Source organism: Cololabis saira, chromosome 4, assembly GCF_033807715.1.
Source record: "Cololabis saira isolate AMF1-May2022 chromosome 4, fColSai1.1, whole genome shotgun sequence".
Classification (NCBI taxonomy): domain Eukaryota; kingdom Metazoa; phylum Chordata; class Actinopteri; order Beloniformes; family Belonidae; genus Cololabis; species Cololabis saira.
The window spans coordinates 8,594,147-8,616,194 of record NC_084590.1 but is presented as its reverse complement, the minus strand read 5'-3'; the positions used below and the strand labels follow the sequence as shown (position 1 = coordinate 8,616,194).

Below are 22,048 nucleotides of genomic sequence, written 5' to 3'. Positions count from 1 at the left end.
GTCAAAAAAAAAGTCGAAATGTCGAGATTAATGTTGAAATGCAATTTCAAGAATAAAGTCAAAATTTCACCTTTTTTCTCAAAATTTCAACTTTACCTAAGCTGACCTAATAAACCTGATTCTGATTCTGATTTATTCACGAAATTTTTACTTTTTTCTCAACATTTCGACTTTTTTCTCGAAATTGTACTTCAACATTAATCTCGACATTTCAACCTTTTTTTTCGACATTGACTTTTTTCTCCAAGTTCATAATGAAAAAAATAAATCTTCCTCCTCTAAAATATTATTCTTATTTTTCTCCTGCCTGGCCCTAAACTCTTCCGTATACCAACAGTGATAACTTTCAACTACACATTGTTGTTTTTCTAAACCGAGAACAAAGTTATTACCCACTTTAGAAAACGTTCTGACGATATGAAAAAATGGAAAAGAAGAAAAGTAACACTGTTAAATTCATAGACTTGAGCTGCAGATAGTGTGAACCCAAGGTCTTTTTCCCCCCGCTTTTCTGCATTACTGCTGCCATCAGAGAAGTGTAAATAACCTTTGCCAAGGGCTCCACTTTAGCAGCATACCATCAGTCTGAATTCTGGCCTTGTGGCTGATAACGGTCCACTTTCTCTTTGGACTCTGGAATACCGATCTAATGGATCATGATTGAAGCCTCAGCAGTGTGACAGTCGGGCTTTTAGCCAGCAAGCTGTCCAACTATCCCTTAAAAAATATACATGGCCTGAACCTTTCACTGGACGGCCTAAGTTATTTCACTTTTAACTTCAGTCGGAGAGTTGGCTGCCATAACTATATAGAATACTTTATAATATGCAGCATACGAAGAGACAATGTTAATAGTGATGCATCTTCTTGAATGATCTGAAATCTAACAGACAGGAGGTATTTTTCTGAAGGTGCAAAGATCATTGGAGACTTTTTTTTTTTATTTTAACAAAAACCAACATAACATGAAGCACCAATAAACAAAACAGTTAAAAACAAAAACTAAACAACAACAATGAAAATCTAACACGCTTGCATAAATCGGCACAGATTACTTTTGTAATACTGTATTTGACCCAGTCTTTGTACGTTTTGACCGTATAGAAACGTAATTCTCCTCAGTTGTGTGAAATAAGACCTGGAAACAGGCATCGTGGCATAGAATTGTCAAATTGGTTTAATTCACCATAAGAATTGTTACAGATTACTTTTGTAATACTGTATTTGACCCGGTCTTTGTACGTTTTGACCGTATAGAAACGTAATTATTGCCATTGTAAGAATGAGATGTACCTGCTGTACTCTACTGCCCTTACTTTTTAACAACTTGTGCTTTTTATTATTTTACCTCTTTTCTTATCATTTTATTTCATTGTATTTGTTATTTGCTGTTTAATTGCGTCTTGCCACTTTTAATGTTGATGTAAAGTGTTAATTTCCCCACACCTTCTCACATCTTGCTAAGCGTTGGTTACTGTGTACATTTATGAAGTGTGTTGTGTATTGTGTGTTGGGGGGGCAGCCTAGCTTCAAATATTAGTTGCCATTGCCAACATCTGACAGATCCCATGCTCTGTTGAATCTGCTTCCATGTTTTTATTTATCTATTGTCTCTTGGCTTTGTTCTGCTCTTTTACTTATTTTTTCTTTTTCAATACTAATTTTTATGTATTATTCCATCAACCTACCCAGGGACTTACAGGTGGAAAATAGCAAGCTGCTACAACCTGGCACAATGCATATTCCCTTGTAAAAGATTAATGTCTTATTGTGCACTGTCCCTGTTTTGAAATAAATAAATATATTACAATTACAATTAAAGCACTTTGAATTACCTTGCGCTGAATTGTGCTATACAAATAAACTTGCCTTGGATCTGTCATGTAGGTGTGTTATAAAATAGATGTTTATTTGGCTACTCTTCACCTGTAAAATGTAAGAGTTTTAAACCCTGATCATGAAACGCATTTAAACATGTTAATAGCCCAACCTTTCCTGGAGGGAGGGACAGACAGACAGACAGACGACAGACACCAGACAGACAGACAGACAGACACCAGACAGACAGACAGACACCAGACAGACAGACACCAGACAGACAGACACCAGACAGACAGACAGACAGACAGACACCAGACAGACAGACAGACACACACACACCAGACAGACAGACAGACAGACACCAGACAGACAGACAGACAGACAGACACCAGACAGACAGACACCAGACAGACAGACAGACAGACAGACACCAGACAGACAGACAGACACCAGACAGACAGACAGACACCAGACAGACAGACAGACACCAGACAGACAGACAGACACCAGACAGACAGACAGACACCAGACAGACAGACAGACAGACAGACAGACAGACATCAGAGAGACAGACAGACAGACAGACAGACACCAGACAGACAGACAGACAGACACCAGACAGACAGACAGACAGACAGACACCAGACAGACAGACAGACACCAGACAGACAGACAGACACACACACACCAGACAGACAGACAGACAGACACCAGACAGACAGACAGACAGACAGACACCAGACAGACAGACAGACACCAGACAGACAGACAGACACCAGACAGACAGACAGACACCAGACAGACAGACAGACACCAGACAGACAGACAGACACCAGACAGACAGACAGACAGACAGACACCAGACAGACAGACAGACACCAGACAGACAGACAGACACCAGACAGACAGACAGACAGACACCAGACACCAGACAGACAGACAGACAGACAGACAGACACCAGACTGACAGACACCAGACAGACAGACAGACACCAGACAGACAGACAGACACCAGACAGACAGACATCAGAGAGACAGACAGACAGACAGACAGACACCAGACAGACAGACAGACAGACAGACAGACAGACAGACAATTCAATTCAATTTTATTTATATAGCGTCTAATACAACAGATGTTATCTCTAGACGCTTTCCAGAGATCCAGAACATGAACATAAACATAAACATAAACATAAACATAAATATAAACCCCCGAGCAATTATTATATAAACAATGGCAGGTAAAAACTCCCCTAGTGGGAGAAAAACCTTAAGCCAAACAGTGGCAAGAAAAACTCCCCTTTAGGAGGGAAGAAACCTGGACCAGGACCTGGATCATAAGGGGGGACCCTCCTGCTGAAGACCAGACTGGGGGACGTCAGCAGCACACAGCAGGCAGGTGGAAGCAGCAACAGGATGATCAGACAGACAGACAGACAGACACCAGAGAGACAGACAGACAGACAGACACCAGAGAAACAGACGGACAGACACCAGAGAGACAGACAGACACCAGAGAGACAGACAGACAGACAGACAGACACCAGAGAAACAGACAGACAGACACCAGAGAGACAGACAGACAGACAGACACCAGAGAAACAGACGGACAGACACCAGAGAGACAGACAGACAGACACCAGAGAGACAGACAGACAGACAGACAGACAGACAGACAGACACCAGAGAAACAGATGGACAGACACCAGAGAGACAGACAGACAGACAGACACCAGAGAAACAGACGGACAGACACCAGAGAGACAGACACCAGAGAGACAGACACCAGAGAGACAGACAGACAGACAGACAGACAGACAGACACCAGAGAGACAGACACCAGACAGACAGACAGACAGACAGACAGACACCAGAGAAACAGATGGACAGACACCAGAGAGACAGACACCAGACAGACAGACAGACAGACAGACAGACAGACGAGCTGCGCGGTCAAACCGCAGCACATTAATGTGACGCCGGTGAACCTGCTTCATGTTACATTTAAGGAAAACTAACACATTAGTTGGCCGGTTTCTTAACCAAACTATGCCAAACCCGCGGGGGATTTGGAGCATGGCCGAGTTTAAGAAAGAAACAAAGCACTTAAATGTAGGAGCGGGTCTGGTTGACTTTAGTAAACACGGAGACGGAGCGCTGACCTTTGTGAGGATGAACCCCGAGAGTTCAGTCACCTACGTGTCATTGTAAAGGCTCATTTATGGTTCCGCGTCACACCGACGCAGAACCTACGGCGTAAGGTAGGCGGCGGAGTGCGTCGCCGCGTACCCTACGCCGTAGTTGCTGCGTCGATTTAACGCAGAACCATAAATCAGCCTTTAAGAGTCTTACTGACAATCAGGAGAGAAAACTACAGCTAGCCCCGGCCAGCTAGCGCTGATTAGTGCTGCAGGCAGCGATATCACCCAGTGAGGGGTCATTATTATGGTCTACCGTGCATTCAGACCCGGGTTCTCTCCACTTGTTGCAGGACTAACCATTCTCCAGCAGCTCCGAACACAGCAGGACTTTAACATGCCACATCAACAGGCGCCTTGTCGCAAAATGTGACTTAAAAATGAAATAACAATAACCTCAATGCAAAAGGGTGAGCGGGGTTAACTCTCCCCACATTCCCACACCCCCACCTCTCTTACCTGCAGCACCTGAGCCTGTCGGGTCCACACAGCTGGATTTCATACTTAAAGCAGCTCCGGTTCCTACGGGGGACCGAGTCCTGCATCAAGCTGGCGCCGCGCCTGCGCAGCCACGGCGGCACTTCCGCGGAGCCTCCAAAATAAAAGACTAACGCGCTGCCACGTCTTCATCTGGATCAGCACGAATGGGACACAAATAGGGCTGGGAGTCGATTCAAGAGTCGATTCAAATGTCAAGAATCGATTCGACGTACAAAATCAGTTTTATTCCGTTTAAATTTTTTCCATTTTCAGTTTATTTGTTTTTTTTTTGAGAATTTATTTTTTTAGCATTTTATGCAAATGTAACTGCAAGACAGTATAGGCCTATAAAGTAATTAAAGGAGCCGTCTGTAAGAAACGGCCAAAACTGGTACTGCAGTCACTTTCAAAATATTGTTGAGCGGCGTGTACCCTCCCCCTCCTCCCCCCGACCAGAGGTTGCCAGGTTTTTCATCCAACACGTTCGTAGCGGCTTCTGCGATAACTAGAGCCGAGCTGGCAACCCGGATGCCGAAACAATACTGACTTGGTGATTGGGAGATAGGTGGAGGGTGGAGCTTCAGAAACAATACTGACTTGGTGATTGGGAGATAGGTGGAGGGTGGAGCTTCAGAAACAATACTGACTTGGTGATTGGGAGATAGGTGGAGGGTGGAGCTTCAGAAACAATACTGACTTGGTGATTGGGAGATAGGTGGAGGGTGGAGCTTCAGACCAAAACAAAAAATGACAACATAAACATCAGTTGAGGGCTGCAACTCCTCTTTTTAAACTGGAATCAGAATCAGAATCAGAATCAGAATCAGCTTTATTGGCCAGGTTCGAACATTGTCCAACAAGGAATTTGATTCGGTTATTTCGCTCTTTGGTAGTAAAAAAAAAATAAACAATAAACAAATAAACAATAAACAAATGTGGTATTACTATATACATATAAACATTTTAACATTTTAAGGTGCAGCAGTTTGAGGTAGTGATAAAAGAAGGATAGTTCTGAATAAAAATAAGAATAAGTATAAGAATAAAGTATAAGTATAACCTATATACAATTTTAACAGACAAATTATACAAAAAATACAAAAAATTATACAAAAGGAAGTACAAAAGTGAGAGGTGCAGCAGAGTGAGGCAGACATGATTATTAAAGAGGGTGCTGGATGATTTTTCAGGTTGAACTTCCTGAGCTGCCGCAGGAAATACAACCTCTGCTGCGCCTTCTTCCTGATGGAGTTGATGTGGGTGGACCACTTCAGGTCCCGGGAGATGGTGGACCCCAGGAACTTGAAGGAGTCTGTGGAGGAGACGGTGCTGTTGAGGATGGTGAGGGGGAGGAGTGGCAGTGGGTTTTTCCTGAAGTCCACTGTCAACTCCACAGTCTTGAGCGGGTTCAGTTCCAGGTGGTTCCGACCGCACCAGTGGACCAGCTGATCCACCTCCCGTCTGTACGCGGACTCGTCACCCTCCCGGATCAGGCCGATGACGGTGGTGTCGTCCGCGTACTTCAGGAGCTTCACAGACGAGTCCCCTGAGGTGCAGTCGTTAGTGTATAGGGAGAAGAGCAGTGGTGAGAGGACGCACCCCTGGGGGGCGCCAGTGCTGATGGTCCGGGTGCTGGATGTGATGCTCCCCAGCCTCACCTGCTGCCTCCTGTCACTCAGGAAGCTGGTAATCCACTGACAGGTGGGGGCAGGCACGGTGAGCTGGGTGAGCTTCTGGTGGAGGATTGCGGGAGCGATCGTGTTGAACGCAGAGCTGAAGTCCACAAACAGGATCCTTGCATAAACTGGAATATCCTGGCTTGAGTGCTGTTGTCAGTGAACATGATTTTTAAATGTCTGTTGACATATCGGGGTCATTTTATGATTCGTTTTATTATTGCTCTTACATACAGCTCCTTTAAATATAGACAATTTATGCAATTATAACTGGAAACTTTAATGTTTTCATACCTTTAAACATATTTAAAGGCAAAAACATGGCACCAATTATTCTTGTGTCCAACACAAGAACAATTTTTTGGGCATAAACAAAAAAAATACCAAAAGTTGTAATGTAATGATGAAAATCGATCTTTAGACATGCGAATCGATTTTTAGGAATAAATATGAGAATCGATTTAGAATCAGAAAATTGATTTTTTTCAACACAGGCCAGGACACAAATGTATATGAACAGTTTAACATAGTATAACATCAGTATATCAGATTATCGTCAACAAACATATAATTTGATACATACCTTTCTAAATAGAATAGAATAGAATAGAACTTTATTAATCCCACAGAGGAGAAATTTGCTTGTGCAGTAGCAAACATACACACTCAACAAATATACAAATACACACAAAGTATGAAAGGTATATAAAAAAAGTATATCCTAAAAATAACCAAAAAATAGCTAAATAATAAAAGAAAGCAATATAAAATAAGAGCAATGTACAAAAGAAATACTAAAATAAAAAACGAACACTATATACATGTGTGCAAAAATATATGTGCAAAAATGTCAGTGAGGTATTTGGAGGGAGAAGATTATTGCACTTTCAGAGAAACAGGTTATTGCACTCGGGTGGCTACAGTTGGTTATTATTGAGTCTGATGGCTGTGGGGATGAAGGACCTGCGGTAGCGTTTCTTGCAGCGCGAGAGGAGCAGTCTTTGGCTGAAGGAGCTGCTGATGCTCCCACAGTGTCATGTAGGGGGTGAGAGGGGTTGTCCATGATGGAGTTCAGCTGGACCAGCATCCTCCTCTCACCCACCTCCTCGGCAGAGTCCAGAGCACAACCAAGAACCGAGCCAGCCCTCCTGACCAGTCGGTTCAGTCTCTTCCTCTCTCTCTCCGAGCTCCCGCAGCTCCAGCAGACCACTGCATAGAATATGGCAGACGTACCTCAGTCTCCTCAGCAGGTGGAGTCGACTCTGGCCCATCTTGTACAGGGCGTCTGTGTTGTGTGACCAGTCCAGTTTGTTGTTGAGGTGAACACTCAGGTACTTATACTCCTCCAGGTAACACCCAGGTACTTGTACTCCTCCACCGTCTCAATGTCCAGCCCCTGGATGTTCACCGGTGCAAGAGGCAGAGGGTTCCTGCCGAAGTCGATCACCACCTCCTTCGTCTTGCTGGTGTTGATGCGCAGATGGTTCCGTTCGCACCATGTGACGAAGTCGGCGATAACCCCCCTGTACTCCAGATCGTCCCCCCTGGACACGCGTCCCACGATGGCGGAGTCATCGGAAAACTTCTGGAGATGACAGGAGTGTGTGTTGTGGTGGAAATCTGAGGTGTATAGTGTGAAGAGGAATGGAGTGAGCACTGTACCCTGCGGGGCCCCCGTGCTGCAGACCACCACATCAGACACACAGTTGCGGAGCCTCACGTACTGTGGCCTGTTGGTGAGGTAGTCAATGGTCCATGCAGCCAGGTGACAGTCCACTCCTGCTTCCTCCAGTTTCCCCTGAGCAGCGATGGCTGGATGGTGTTAAAAGCACCGGAGAAGTCAAAACCCCTGCCACATGCCCAAAATCAGACATCAAGAAGATAACCATCGGCAGTCCATGTTACATCCATGTTTTAAAATGAATGAGAACATTTTGAGATGCAATTGAAGGTGAATATGATTAGATATTTTAAGAGACCAAGGTGAACAGCTTGGCAGTTGAAACTCTTTTCGATCTCTTATTTTGAAAACCGAATACACTGTTTCCATACAATATTTGTTTTCACCTGTTAACTTGACTATCTTGGTAGGAGAGTATCTGGCTGTTTCGGGGACAATAAACCAGCCTGAGAGCCCGAGCTGACTGCTCCATCTCCAGGCTGGTCCACGAAAGTGCACACGCTCCCTTCAAAGCATGCTTACTTTATGTGTTTTATGTGCTGTAGAAATAATTCTTTTTTTTATTTATTAGGGCCCGAGCACTGACAGTGCAAAGGCGCTATTTGTATCTGTAGGAATTGTCCTTGTTTTTATTTTTCTTCCGACGAAATGAGGGCCTTTTTGCCCCACTAAACGTGCCCCAAAAGTCACCAAATTTTGCATCAAGCCAGGCCTGGCGAAAAATGTGATATTTAATGGTTTGCATTAATGGGCGTGGCGTAACGGCTCAACAGCGCCCCCAAGAAAACTTTGTGCCTCAAGTCCCACAATACGGTTTGACGTACATGCATGAAAATCGGTACACACCTGTAGCATGGCACAACTTAAAGGAGCCGTCTGTAAGAAATGGCCAAAACTGGTACTGCAGTCACTTTCAAAATATTGTTGAGTGGCGTGTACCCTCCCCCTCCTCCCCCCGACCAGAGGTTGCCAGGTAGGCTGCAGAATGCAGCAGGAACGTAGGCTGCCATGGCTGCCATAATTAGAGCCGAGCTGGCAACCCGGATGCCGAAACAATACTGACTTGGTGATTGGGAGATGGAGGTGGAGCTTCAGACCAAAACAAAAAATGACAACATAAACATCAGTTGAGGGCTGCAACTCCTCTTTTTAAACTGGAATATCCTGACTTGAGTGCTGTTGTCAGTGACATAAGTATTTGAAATTAACATGATTTTTAAATGTCTGTTGACATATCGGGGTCATTTTATGATTCGTTTTATTATTGCTCTTACATACAGCTCCTTTAAAGAAAAGTCTCTTGGCGCCATGGCCGAAACCGAACAGGAAGTCGGCCATTTTTAATTAATCGTGTAATTTTGGCGCAATTTATGCCACTTCTTCAGCTGTGAATGCAGCCTGAACCGTAACGTGCACCCAGGTGTGTTATACATCAAAATGTGCGTCTAGATCCTGCGACGACGCGCATTACTTTTCAGTCAAAAGCGTAACCGTGGCAACGATAGACACCAAAAAGCGCGCCCCCCCTTCATCTGATTTGTCCATATTTGATGGTTCCTACTTTCTGCTATAACTTTTGAATGGTTTGACATAAAGACTTGTGGGTGGTGTCATCGGACTCGGTTTTGAGTACTTGACCTTCATTGGCATGAATTAGCCCCACCCCTTCATCTGATTGGTCGATATGTGATAGTTCCTATTTTCTGCAATAACCTTTGAATGGTTTGACATAGAGTCGTGTATGGTGTCATTTCTGATATGCTTATGATGATACGTTGAGTTTTATGTGAACAGCAAAGGCACTTTTTATAGTATTATTGACCTAGGAGGTAAGCAGCTTTAATTTTAAATTATTATTGTTTTCCATTTACAATTTCACGGACCACCTGCAATACCGTCACGGACCACCAGAGGGCCGCGGACCACCGGTTGATAGCGAAGGCCTAAATTGGTGCATATTTCTGTAGCGGGTAAGCATTGGTGGTCCTAACCACAAAAATAGACACTAAGGGCCCGATTTACTAAGATCCTAAATAAAGAGTACTAAATTGCGTGTGCACTGAAAAAGTTTGCGCGTGCTGTTGTTGTGTGTTGCGGGTGATCAACTAAGATTGTGTGCGCAATTGATAACAGGTCCAAACAGCAGTATTTAAATGAGGTGTTGCGCGTCTTACGGTTTGCGGCGCAAACTTTGCGCCATGGAGAGTGGATGGAAAGCAGGATATAGTCGCAAGCGCAAAATGAAATTTGACGCGGTGGAGTTACAAATGTTAGTGGAAGAGGCAAATAAACACATTCATGAACTACAGCAAAGACATTTAAACATTACCAAAAGAAACGCAATATCGGAGAAAATCTGCGATAGAATAAATGCAGTTATAAGACAAAAAGAACGGCAGATGAGGTTAAAACAGAGTCGGCGGCAGAACAGATCTAATTGGGGGGCACATAATAACCAGCGATGTAAATGCTTAATATGAGTTTGCCATCAACGATCACAGCAAACCAGTTTCAATTACACAACATACTGCAAAATCTCTTTTTAATACACACACACACACACACACACAAGTGTATTGTGCACCCAAACTGCAAAAAAACAAAAAACAACAACGTACAAGCCACGTCTCTCCCTCCCTCCCTCGCCCTCTCCATCTCTCTCTCATACAACGCATACACATAAAAATGTGAACAGTGAATCTCCAAATTTAATTTGACGAAATTAGACAGACCCAAACATTCCACATTTGCGTAATAATAAACGCCAAGGCTGGCGCCATGAAGTCAATTAAATGCACGTGTCACCTAGAAGAGTTGCACATCTTAATTTTCCTATTTCACCATAGATCACACTTTGGGAAGCCTTCTTTATATTTTAGCGTTATTTCCGCGTAGATAAGAGTGAGTTTGATGCTCCTTAATAAGTTTTGTCCGCAGATCAACATCAACCCAGCTCCCCATACCCCTTGCTCCCTGATTGGCTGATTTATGGTTCCGCGTCACACCAACGCAGAACCGACGGCGTAGGGTACGCGGCGACGCACACCGCACCGCGACCCTACGCGTCGGCTACGCTGTCGATTTAACGCAGAACCATAATTCAGGCGAAGCTACAGTCTCTGCGCTGATCACTGATACACCGGGTCGGAGCGGATTTGGTCATGATGTTTAACCTGTGTTTTGTGATTAATAAGCACGGGTTTTAATTAAATGTAATGTACGAAGGATGATTTCACGTTCAATAAGATAAGTAATCAATAAAATACAAAGTTTAGCACAAAGGCTTGGCCTGCTTGTGGGCGAGTGGAGGGGGGCACAATAAGAGAAGGTGGCAAGATATAAGGCGAAGAACTAAAGAAAAAGTGGCCTTTAATAAAACTTGTGCAACCATTTTTAAAATAGCATGCAGCAGAATAAAGACTCTCTCTCTGCGTATTCTTTGATTTTGGATCTCCTTGCCACAATAACAGCAGCAGCAGATTAGCACCTTCCTTTCACACGTATTAAATACAGACGCAATCACAATACGCGCAATTACTTTCAGGCTTGGTAAATCTCATTGCGCGTGGTAAATGGACCAATTTGCATCTTCCCCTCCCAGTATTTAGTGATTTCTGCTGGGTACGCCCCATATTGATTATTCATCAGGGCAAAAGTACTAAATGGATTGCGTGTGCTATTTTGCGCATTTGAGAGACGCAGTCCTCTTTGCACGCTGTTAGTAGATCAGCTGGCACATTGGTTTGCGGGTGATGTCAAGTTTGCACACGTTTTTACACACGCAAACCTTTAGTAAATCAGGCCCTAAGACCATAAAAGACAACTGAGGTAGAATCCTTAGTGTAGAACAATCCCTACTCAACATCAGAAGGTAGAGCCATCATTGTCAAAGTCTACAATCAAGACACACCTTAATGAGTGTAAATAATCACAGTTGTACAAACAACTGTTAATATTAAAGGACAGCCAAATAAGATTTCCTTAGTGTTGAGAAATTACCCACATTACAGTCTTCTAGAGTAAATGTACCAGCTGTCTGTCCAACAACTTAAGTTTGGTTTAATTTTTGGTTGAAAAAGTATGGAGCTAGAACAGTCTCATAATTGACAAATGCACAGGACAAGTTTTACAAATGCACAGACCGATTTGCAAATACACACACCGTTTCACACGTGCACAGAACAATTCACACGTGCGTAGGACAAGATATACAAATGTATCTTTGATGCACACACAAATATAACCTGATTTACAAACATTTTTTTGTCTGTGAGCTGCGCTGGATTTGTGTGACTTTTGAGACTCCCCTGACGTGACTCAATCATGGATGTATTGGACTCGATCCACAAATACATTTTTTTTTTAACACAGAAGGATCTGCAACCAATCAGATGTCTTCCTGTTCCAGCAAATCATAAGAGTGCTACCCACGTGGGGGACGATTTACTCGTAAACCAATCAGATTAAAGGGGCGGATACACCTGCTGTTTGAACTGCGTTAGCGCCGTTCACTTAGAAAAGTGATTAATATTTGGAGTTGGTGGAGTAAAGATAAATAAACAGCAAGAGGAGATAAAAGATAAATAAACAGGATGGAGAGGAGATCACTGCTCTGATTTTTTTGTGATCTTGGTAAAGAAAACAGCGCGATCTGAGATGGTTTGTGGGGCCGTTCAACCAGAGCCGTCGGGAGACTGCACTCTTAGTCCAGCCGATGCAGCAACTGATGATGAGAAACAGCAGAGATATTTCTGTATTTGAACTACAGGTGTCTTTCAGGAGAACGAGCCTGTTGACGCGTCAAATGACGGGGGCGAATATTGCTGCAGTCTCGTTCTGGCTCTGGCCGCGAGTGGCGCTGGTCCCGGTCAGACACCAGCTGACCACAGTGACCAGACGTGGAGGTCAGAAACAAGCAGCTGTTATCCTCACATTTATGATGTGACATCGCCACCACACAGAGACAAACATGTGTCAAAACAGCGGTGGCAGATCAACACATTCCCGGTGCAGAGAGTCATGCTCATGGGAAGATGCAGCCGTGATGATGCTGTTCGGGGGGTTTACCCACCGATCATCAAACATCTGAGCTGGATACAGAGGTTCTTCGGTTATCAGTCGACTGATACCGACTTTACTCCAGATATTTCGGTAAATTAATCTCCTGACATGTGCGCTGCTGCTCGTCCCGTCAGACAGACGCAGCAGCTCTGCGGTCTGTCTGGTTCTGAATCAGCGGGACAATCCCATGTAACACGTAGTCAAACCAAACGGAGCAAATACATAAATATCTCCGCTGTTTCTCATCATCAGTTGCTGCATCGGCAGGACTAAGAGCTCTCCAGTCCCGACGGCTCTGGTTGAACAGCCCGACAAACCATCTCAGATCGCGCTGTTTTCTTTACCGAGCTCACAAGAAAATCAGAGCAGTGATCTCCTCTCCATCCTGTTTATTTATCTTTTATCTCCTGTTGATGTTTATTTATCTTTACTCCACCAACTCGAAATATGAATCACTTTTCTAAGTGAACGGTGCTAACGCAGTTGAAACAGCAGGTGTATCCGCCCCTTTAATCTGATTGGTTTAGAGTAAATCGTGTTTTATCCACTGCGCTGCTTCCCCCACGTGGGTGCGCTCTTATGATTGGCTGAAACAAAGGAATATATCTGATTGGTTGCAGATCCTTCCGTGTTAAAAAAAACATATTTGTAGTTCGGGGGAGGTCAGGGGAGTCTCAAAAGTCACACACAAATCTAGCGCAGCTCACAGACAAAAAAACGTTTGTAAATCAGGTTATATTTGTGTGTGCATCAAAAATACATTTGTATATCTTGTCCTACGCACGTGTGAATTGTTCTGTGCACGTGTGAAACCGTGTGTGTATTTGCAAATCTGTCTGTGCATTTGTAAAACTTGTCCCGTGCATTTGTGTATTATGAGACTGTTCTAGCTCCATAAAAAAGAGGCTTTTTGATCTCAACCAAGATTTTAGAAAACCTGCTGCAGTGGATAATGTTGATATTAGAAAGAAGGCACTTAGCTAGAAGTAAAGACAAACAACTTCTCTCAATTAAAGTTTTTCTTATTGGAGATTCAAAGTAAATTTACCACATCAAGAATAGAATTGGCTAAACTGATGGGAAGGAACCATGGTTTAGATTTAGACCCCCCCTTGTTGGAGCCTTGATTGGTTTCACTTGGCTCTCTTCGTCTTCTACACGATGTAAGCCTGTATGATACCTACATTTGATATAGGCTTTGCTTGCATAAGAGTGTGAGCAAGGTCACAACACACAAATGATGTTTGGGCCTTTTGAATCTATATTCTACTTCTCTCTAAGTCCTGCAAAGGCCGAAATAGATTTATTCCTAACAATTCCCTCTTTTTACACCTTTTAAGGTGTGAAAATCAATGAATAGATAATCAAAAGGAAATCAGTAAAAAATTATTAAAGTAATGTAAACCACACCAAATCGGTAAAGATCATTAAAGTAAATTATCACAATAATTTTACCATGATGGAAGGATTGCTGTCGGGATCCTTGTCGGTGGGGTTTTCTACGGTGGCCGACAAGGGCCAAACGCACTGCAACGGCCTAATGCGTCTCAGTTAAGGAAAACGGCTTCAAGTACAGAAACCATTTAAATTCACAAACTCAAAACGAGGTACAAAAAGAGGAACGTGGTGCAAATGAAAAAACGTGCTGCAAAAAACAAAGACAAATGCAGCATCATTAAACGCTTCAAATAGAGAAACGATGCAAAGCACAAAACGATATAAAACAAGAAACCATCTTCAAAAGAAGAACGCTTCATAACCGGTTACCAAACCTGCAGGGGGCGCTCTCAGCGTAACAGCTCAATGGACAGACACACGGGATGTAGAGAGAGACCGAACAGCTGACTGTAACGTTAAAATATAATAAAGAAACGTCTCGTAATGTACAGCGTTGTACAGTGATATAAACCACATTATATCACATTACCGTTCCCGCTGTATGTTTAAACCATGGACGTAAACACTGTGGTTCAGTCAGCTGTTCGGTCTCTTGGTTTCTTGTTTTATATCGTTTTGTGCTTTGCATCGTTTCTCTATTTGCAGCGCGTTTGATGATACTGCATTTTTCTTTGTTTCTTGCAGCACGTTTTTTCATTTGCACCACGTTCCTCTTTTTGTACCTCGTTTTGAGTTTGTGAATTTGAATGGTTTCTGTACTTGAAGCCGTTTTCCTTAACTGAGACGCATCAGGCCGTTGCAGTGCGTTTGGCCCTTGTCAGCCAATTTGTTGTTGTCCTTTTATTTTCTAAAAAATGCAAATAAAAAAAAAAAAAGTAATGCGACTTGTAGAACCCTCAATGATTTTATTTATTCAAGGTGGTAGAGTCTCCGGTCACGAGTCGATGACGTAGATCTGTGGTTTTCTGTGGGATATCCTTCCCGCTGAAAACGGTATTTTCTCGAATTTCTTTTTTTCTTAAATTTATTTGTTTAATTTTGAAGAAGATCATTTGTTTATTGTTGTTTATTAGTTCAGTGTGTGTTGTTTGTTGCTTGTTTATTTATTATTTCAGTGTATATGATATTATGGGTGCGTCCCAATACTCCCCCTCGCCCTCGTTTTGATCCCTCCCCTTAAATTTTGCGCGTTCCCGTGAGGGTAGTGGTGTCCCAATTCCTCTTTTCACCTAGGGGGAGGGGGCATAACGAGGGCTCGGGGCTGAGAATAGCCCCTACGGATCGAGTGATTTCAGATGCTGACTTCGCGAGCGAGGGGGTATAAAAATTTCACAGAATGCTTTTCGTCGTCATTTGCGGACTGAATCCAAAAAAAAAACATGGCGGACATTTTTTTATTTTTTAGTGAATAAAATCAATATTTTGAGTTAGTTTCTGCATAAAAATGCGTTTTGATTACATTTCTAGCGAGAAATACATATTTTACTTTCATAATATTCACTCAGTGAATGTACATAATCCCTTTTTTGTTCCGTTGTTTGCGAAGATCGCGCCGGAGTAAAGGCTGTTAGGTTACGCCGTAGGCTACGTAAGCTACGCCGTAGGCTACGTAACCTACGTCGTAGGCTACGTAAGCTACGCGGTAGGCTACGTAACCTACGCCGTAGGCTACGTAAGCTACGCCGTAGGCTACGTAAGCTACGCCGTAGGCTACGTAACCTACGCCGTAGGCTACGTAAGCTACACCGTAGGCTACTCGTCTCAGATTGTGACCAAGGGAGCAAGCATTTTTTTGTGGGAAATAGAGAGAAATAATCCTGTGACTCGTCATATTTGTTTTGGATGTTTCTGATATAATAGTTTTCAGAAACCACAAAGCTGTTATCTGGGTAATTTACACACTTTCAGATAAAGCTGAAGTGAAGATAGCGGAGCTGTTTTATGGTTCCGCGTTAAATCGACGCAGAGCCTACGGCGTAGGTTACGGGGCGACGCGCGCCGTACCCTACGCCATAGGCTCTGCGTCGATTTAACGCGGAACCATAATCAGCTCCGGAGCCGGCAGTCAGGCAGAAATCCCGAACACGTCGAGTCAAATTTCTTAACAGGGGTAGGGGGAGTATTGGGACAGGCACCTGGGCCAAGTGCCCTAGATTTCAAGTGCCCTAAAATCTCCCCCTTCTTTTTTAGGGGGTAGGGAAGAAAAGAAGGGGGAGTGAAGAAAAGTAGGGGGAGAATTGAGATTCAGCCTATATTGGTTGTCCTTTTATTATTGTAATTGTAAGTTTAGTATAATATAGTGTATATATATATATATATATATATATATATATATATATATATATATATATATATATATATATACTATATTATACTAAACTATATATATATATATATATATATATATATAGTATATATATATATACTATATTATTCTGTGTGCAAAAAAACACTACCGGTATTTACTATTTGTATCAATTGATTATTTGACTATTGACTATTTGTATCAATTGATTGCAATTAAAGCCTTTGTCCACCAGATGGAGCCAGAGGGAAGTATACCTCCTCTTCACCAGGGGTGAAGGGTTTGTTGGCAGTCTCCTCTTTTACTTTTCTTTTTTTTCTAACGGCTTTTGTGGCACTAGTGGCCTTTATTGAGAAAGTAAGTAGACAGGAAACAGGTAGAGAGATTGGGGGGATAAATTACAGTATAGAGCGACAGGCCGGGCCTCTAACCTGCCCGAGGACTAAAGCCTCTACAAATGGCACACGCACACATTCAGATATATCAGAAGAATTAAAATCAGAATCATGTTTATTGCAAGTTGCAGCAGTATGAGGTAGACATGGTTATTGAAAGGTGCATTGTTACAGCATATGATAGTCTTTTTATATATAGTATTTTATATATAAATTCTTTAATATCATAAGATACATTACACCTTAATTTTAAATGTATCCTACTTTATACATACACATGTTACGGTTAATGTAGAAAAACAGCTATTTTGCAAAATAGCCGGCTAATGTGCAAAATAACCGTCAGGGCGGCTAATGTAGAAAAACGGCAGTAGTCGGTTAATGCTGTGGATGTGTCAGACCCCACACTTTTTTCCGGGGAGTGTGACGTTATTCTTCTTCAACAGCCATAAACAGCCTTGTCAGCAACAAGCATGTGCAGCAAATGGGCTTCTTCCATTGGCTGCTACGCACCAACTGACCTGATTGGAGACTGTAAGTGACTGGTTTGAAGCGCAAATTTCATCCATTCAACTGAACTGTAGGCTATTCTGTAGTAACTGGACTCTATCTACCAAATGAATTACGTTTGCTTAGTTTGTTTCAGTTTCATCAATTTGTGCAAATGGAGGAGGAGGAGAGACCTCATCTCATCATGCGCGCGCTTCGGGTTTGTGCAATTCGAGTTTAGGAGCTTCACCTTCTTGAGAGAGACGCAACAACTGTTAGTCTGTTTTGGAGGTGCAAAGAGAAGAATAGATATTTCCTCACAAAGCCTGTCACACTGGATATTTGCGAGTACATTTCCCAGACCTATAAGGCTGGTAGAGGTGAGCGCACTCCACTGCGCTTTGCCACCTCGGTGGCAACGCTCTATTCTGGGGTGCCAATGACGTGATCTGTAGTTTGCATTATTCGTTTTGGAATACTCAATTGAGGAATATACTGCATGGGATTTGGACTCAGAATAATTGCTTTAATTGCCGCGGCATGCCACGATCAGCTCGAGACAATTGTCTCGAGCTGACCGGAGCATCGAGACTGGAGAGATGATTAAAAATGTGAAGTCCGCGCACCATGAGCTTAAAAATGTATGTACTTTGCAAAATAACCGTTTTTCTACATTAGCCGCCCTGACGGTTATTTTTCACATTAGCCGGCTATTTTGCAAAATAGCCGTTTTTCTACATTAAAGGAGCATGAGGCTCCTTTTAAGAAATGAGACTCTCTAGCACCACCATTCACCACGACGGCCGTTGGGGGTACTGCAGCCAACAGTGAAGCCGGCACGGGAGAACGCGCATGCAGCGTCATGTGACGTCACATCCGCAGCCCAGCGCGGGAAATTTGGCCCCGAATTGCAGCACATTTTGCAGCACACAGCCTGTTCAAGGCAACGGAGAGATACACTAGAGGAAACATTCTTTTTGGTTTGGAACGCTTCATCTGACATTATTACTAGAAAACTTAAAATGTATACGGATTTTTTTCATAAATCCTGCCTCAATCCGGCCTCAAGCTATTTTAACCGTAACATATATACATATAAAACACAATCTTTCATAAAAGACAGGTAGCTGTGCAACAACAAATCTAGCACTGTTGCAAGGACAGCATCCAGCTAGTTTGTATGGAGTTCACCAGCGTAACCAGCTGAGTGAAAACTGTTGATGGTCATAAGTGTTCACACAAAGACACTACTCAGCCTATCACAGTCCAGTAGTCCCATAACCACTCTTCCACAAATATTTATTTCTATCTATTTCTATTTCTAGAAGATAACATAAAATTAAGAAAAAAAATAAACTTTTTTACTAATGGAAAAAGGGGAAAAGAAAAATGTTAATGAAAATACACAAGATAATGCTGACGAAAAGAAAAGGGGGAAAAAATGTAAATAAAAAATACACAGATTTTACAGGAGGTTAACCTGAGGAATTTCAAACACTTTACAGGACCTTTTACAGGACCTCAAACCTAAATGCCCTTCTTCCAACGAAATGAGGGCCTTTTTCCCCCTAAACGTGTCACAAAAGTCACCAAATTTGGAACGCAAGCCAGGCCTGGCGAAAAATTTGATATTTAATGGTTTGCATTAATGGGCGTGGCCTAATGGCGACAGCTTCTGCAGCTCCCGTGGAAGCTGATCAGAGCACAAACTCTTCTGCATTTCAATAAATGCAGAGTGCCGTTTAGATGAGTTGACAACAAAACAGTAACGTTTTTCAACCAAGATGAAAAAACTGACAAAACACATGTTGGACTTTGCACACTTCACCAACACCAGATTAAGACAAAGTGCCTGACAGGGCACATACAAGGCCTTCGGATTTCTTCTTTGGATTCTTGACTGAAGTCCCTGAAAGCAGCCACTCATGTTTGCAGCCCCATCATAACCTTGACCCCTGATGTTTTCTATCTTCAGGTCATTTTCTTCCAGAAAAGGCATCACTACCTTTTCAAGAGCCTCTCCACTTGTTGACTGCACATTACACACCTGAAGGAAGTGCTCTTTGATTTCCAGGTTGTGTATGAACCTGATTACAACCGAAACCTGCTCGGTGTGCGACACATCTGTGGTTTCATCTATCAATATGGAAAAGATTTCACTCTCTTGGATTTCTGTGTGGATGATGCGTCTTACTGAAGTGGCCAAAGCTTTGATGATATTATTCTGGCTTCTGTTTGAGAGGAGCGAGACAAGAGGTCTTTTTCCAGATTTCTGCTGTTCTTTTATGGCATCGGGGTGTAATTTAATTACACTGTCATACTTACTGAACTGTGGTGATGACTACTCAAAAAACAAAACTTGTCACCTGTTGGTGGTTTGGGACGGTTTGTTCTTGACTCGACTCCAGAGTGAATAAAAAGGAAACTAATCAACATTTCTGATCAACAGCAGCTGGGGCAAGGGTTGGGGTAAAAGAAAGTAACTGAAGTCATACTGCACCCTAGTGGAAAAGCAAATACCTGCACAACATAACAAATGGCTCCTACAAACCCTTTAATTCTAGCCATGTTTTCAGGTGGTTTAGATTTAGTGATAAACTTTAGATGGCTGTTGAAGTTCAGGTCTGAGTCAATAATTACACCAAGATTTTTGGCTTGATTTGTAGCTGTCAATGACATGGAGCCAAGGTGAGCGCTGTTCTTTTCCCTTTCATTTTTAGGGCCAAAAATGTTCACCTCTGTCTTTTCTGCATTTAGCTGGAGAAAATCCTGGCCCAGTGCTGATGCAGAAAAGCTCTGCTGAGGTTATAAAATCAATTAAATTGACTCTAGATACAAGCATGGCAGTAAAGGTAAACTTGTTTTAAGATTAAAGACACAACTTACGTGACTTTTCCTTATAAATTACGAACATGTTTGCTGATCACAAAGCTGAAAAGCACAAATAGACTGAATAAAGACAAAGGACCCTCCTTTGTGGCATTTATGGCACTTTTCCACTAGTCCCGCTTCAGCCCGGCTCGGCTCGGCGCGGCTCGACGCGGCTCCACCCGTGTGTTTTTCCACAGCCAGGTGAGAAGTGGGCAGGTTGGGGTGAAGCTGCTGTGACGTACTCGATTGCGCAACCGCTTTGTTCATGTCGGCGCTGATGAGAAATCAGCTGGAGCCGCGAGCGGCTGAGAGTAAAACAGCCCGTCTACATCCCTTTTTTAATTCTCTCGTCAGTCACCAGGTTTATGAACATCTGCACCTCAGAGTTGGATCACCAAACAGACGTTTTGCGCTTTATAATAAAATCGCCGCGAGTCGCTCTCACTCTGACTCCCGCTTCCTGATTCAAACGTCTGCCGGCCCCGCCCCCCGACCAATCAGAGGCGCGGAGGGTAGTGACGTCCCCGCCCCCCGACCAATCACTGGCGCGGAGGGTGGTGACGTCGGAAATAGTCCCTGCTCAGCCCCGTATAGAACTTTGCTGAAATGGTTACAGAAAAAAGTATCGGCTTGGAGCGGCTCTACCCGCCTCAGCCCTAGTGCAAAAGGGCAAAACGGGTAGAACCGAGCTGAGGTGGTACTAGTGCAAAAGGGGCATATTTGTCTCACTTTGCTACGTTCCTTCAGCTTGAGCTACAGTTTTGCCACAGTCACAATGATAAAACACAAATACTATTTTTCGTGGTAGACAGAGAACTGAGGCACTCGTGAGGGTAAGATTAATTAAAATGCCTTTATTGGTGCATGACTAATCTATTAAAAGCGTGTCTACGCGTTTCAGCCAAACTGGCCTTCGTCAGGACAGAAGTGAAATGTTTGTCAGACAGCTCAATTCACAGTTAAATAATTGCAGACAGCTGCTCAGTGTGAGCAGGTAGGAGGTCACATGACCTGAACAGCAAGACCTGCCAATGACAAGCAGAGGGTGAGAGACTGTACAGAAAGAAAAAAATAATAAAAAATCACAGTCAATAAATCAGCATTGCACATTTAAACATTACCTAGTCAATTCAACAAATCAAAAAATGCATACAATATATAAGTATATAATAAGTATTGAGCCTAACAAGAGACTAAGGAACCGTCATCAGAGTCAATCTTAAAGGACAACAAAAAGTGGAGTTCTCCATTCAACTATTTTTCGTCATTAGATGGCAGAATATTCTTATTTTAACGATAAGAAGGAACATTTTTTTTCCGCGTCGACTGCATCGTCACATTAGCTTCTGGAAACGGAGTAAAACATTTTTATGACTAAGTTCGAGAGAAAAGGATGTATAAACATTCTCAGATATATACCACATATTTTAACATGTAAAATTAGGAAATCTGATAATTTATGTATTTGTAGGTATTTTATTTTGAAGCCTGTAACCGGAAGTGTGTTTAGTTGTAAAACTAGACTTAACTGTTAAACTGTTAACAGATGAAAGGCTGTGTGGGTTTAAATACGGCAACAACTTAAGACGAAAGATATTATAAATCAACAATGTGTCTCTTTGTTTCATGCTGCAGCAACCAGGGAACTAGGAAGCTGTTTGTTAGAGCAG

At 42.8% G+C, this 22,048-nt stretch overlaps 1 protein-coding gene across 2 annotated transcripts in view; it reads right to left on the bottom strand.

Annotated features, from left to right (window-relative positions):
- The window catches only part of pxylp1 (2-phosphoxylose phosphatase 1), a 417,866-nt gene that overhangs the window by 27,433 nt on the left and 368,385 nt on the right, over nt 1-22,048 (bottom strand). Inside the window, exon 1 of one of the 2 annotated variants that reach the window (XM_061718758.1) lies at nt 4,482-4,572. The exons of the other annotated variant lie outside the window; for it this stretch is intronic. Within the exon in view, the coding sequence (XP_061574742.1) occupies nt 4,482-4,567 (86 nt within the window). The 5' untranslated portion in view covers nt 4,568-4,572. Of the gene's footprint in view, nt 1-4,481; nt 4,573-22,048 lie in introns of those variants that run through there. 2 annotated transcript variants of the gene reach the window in all.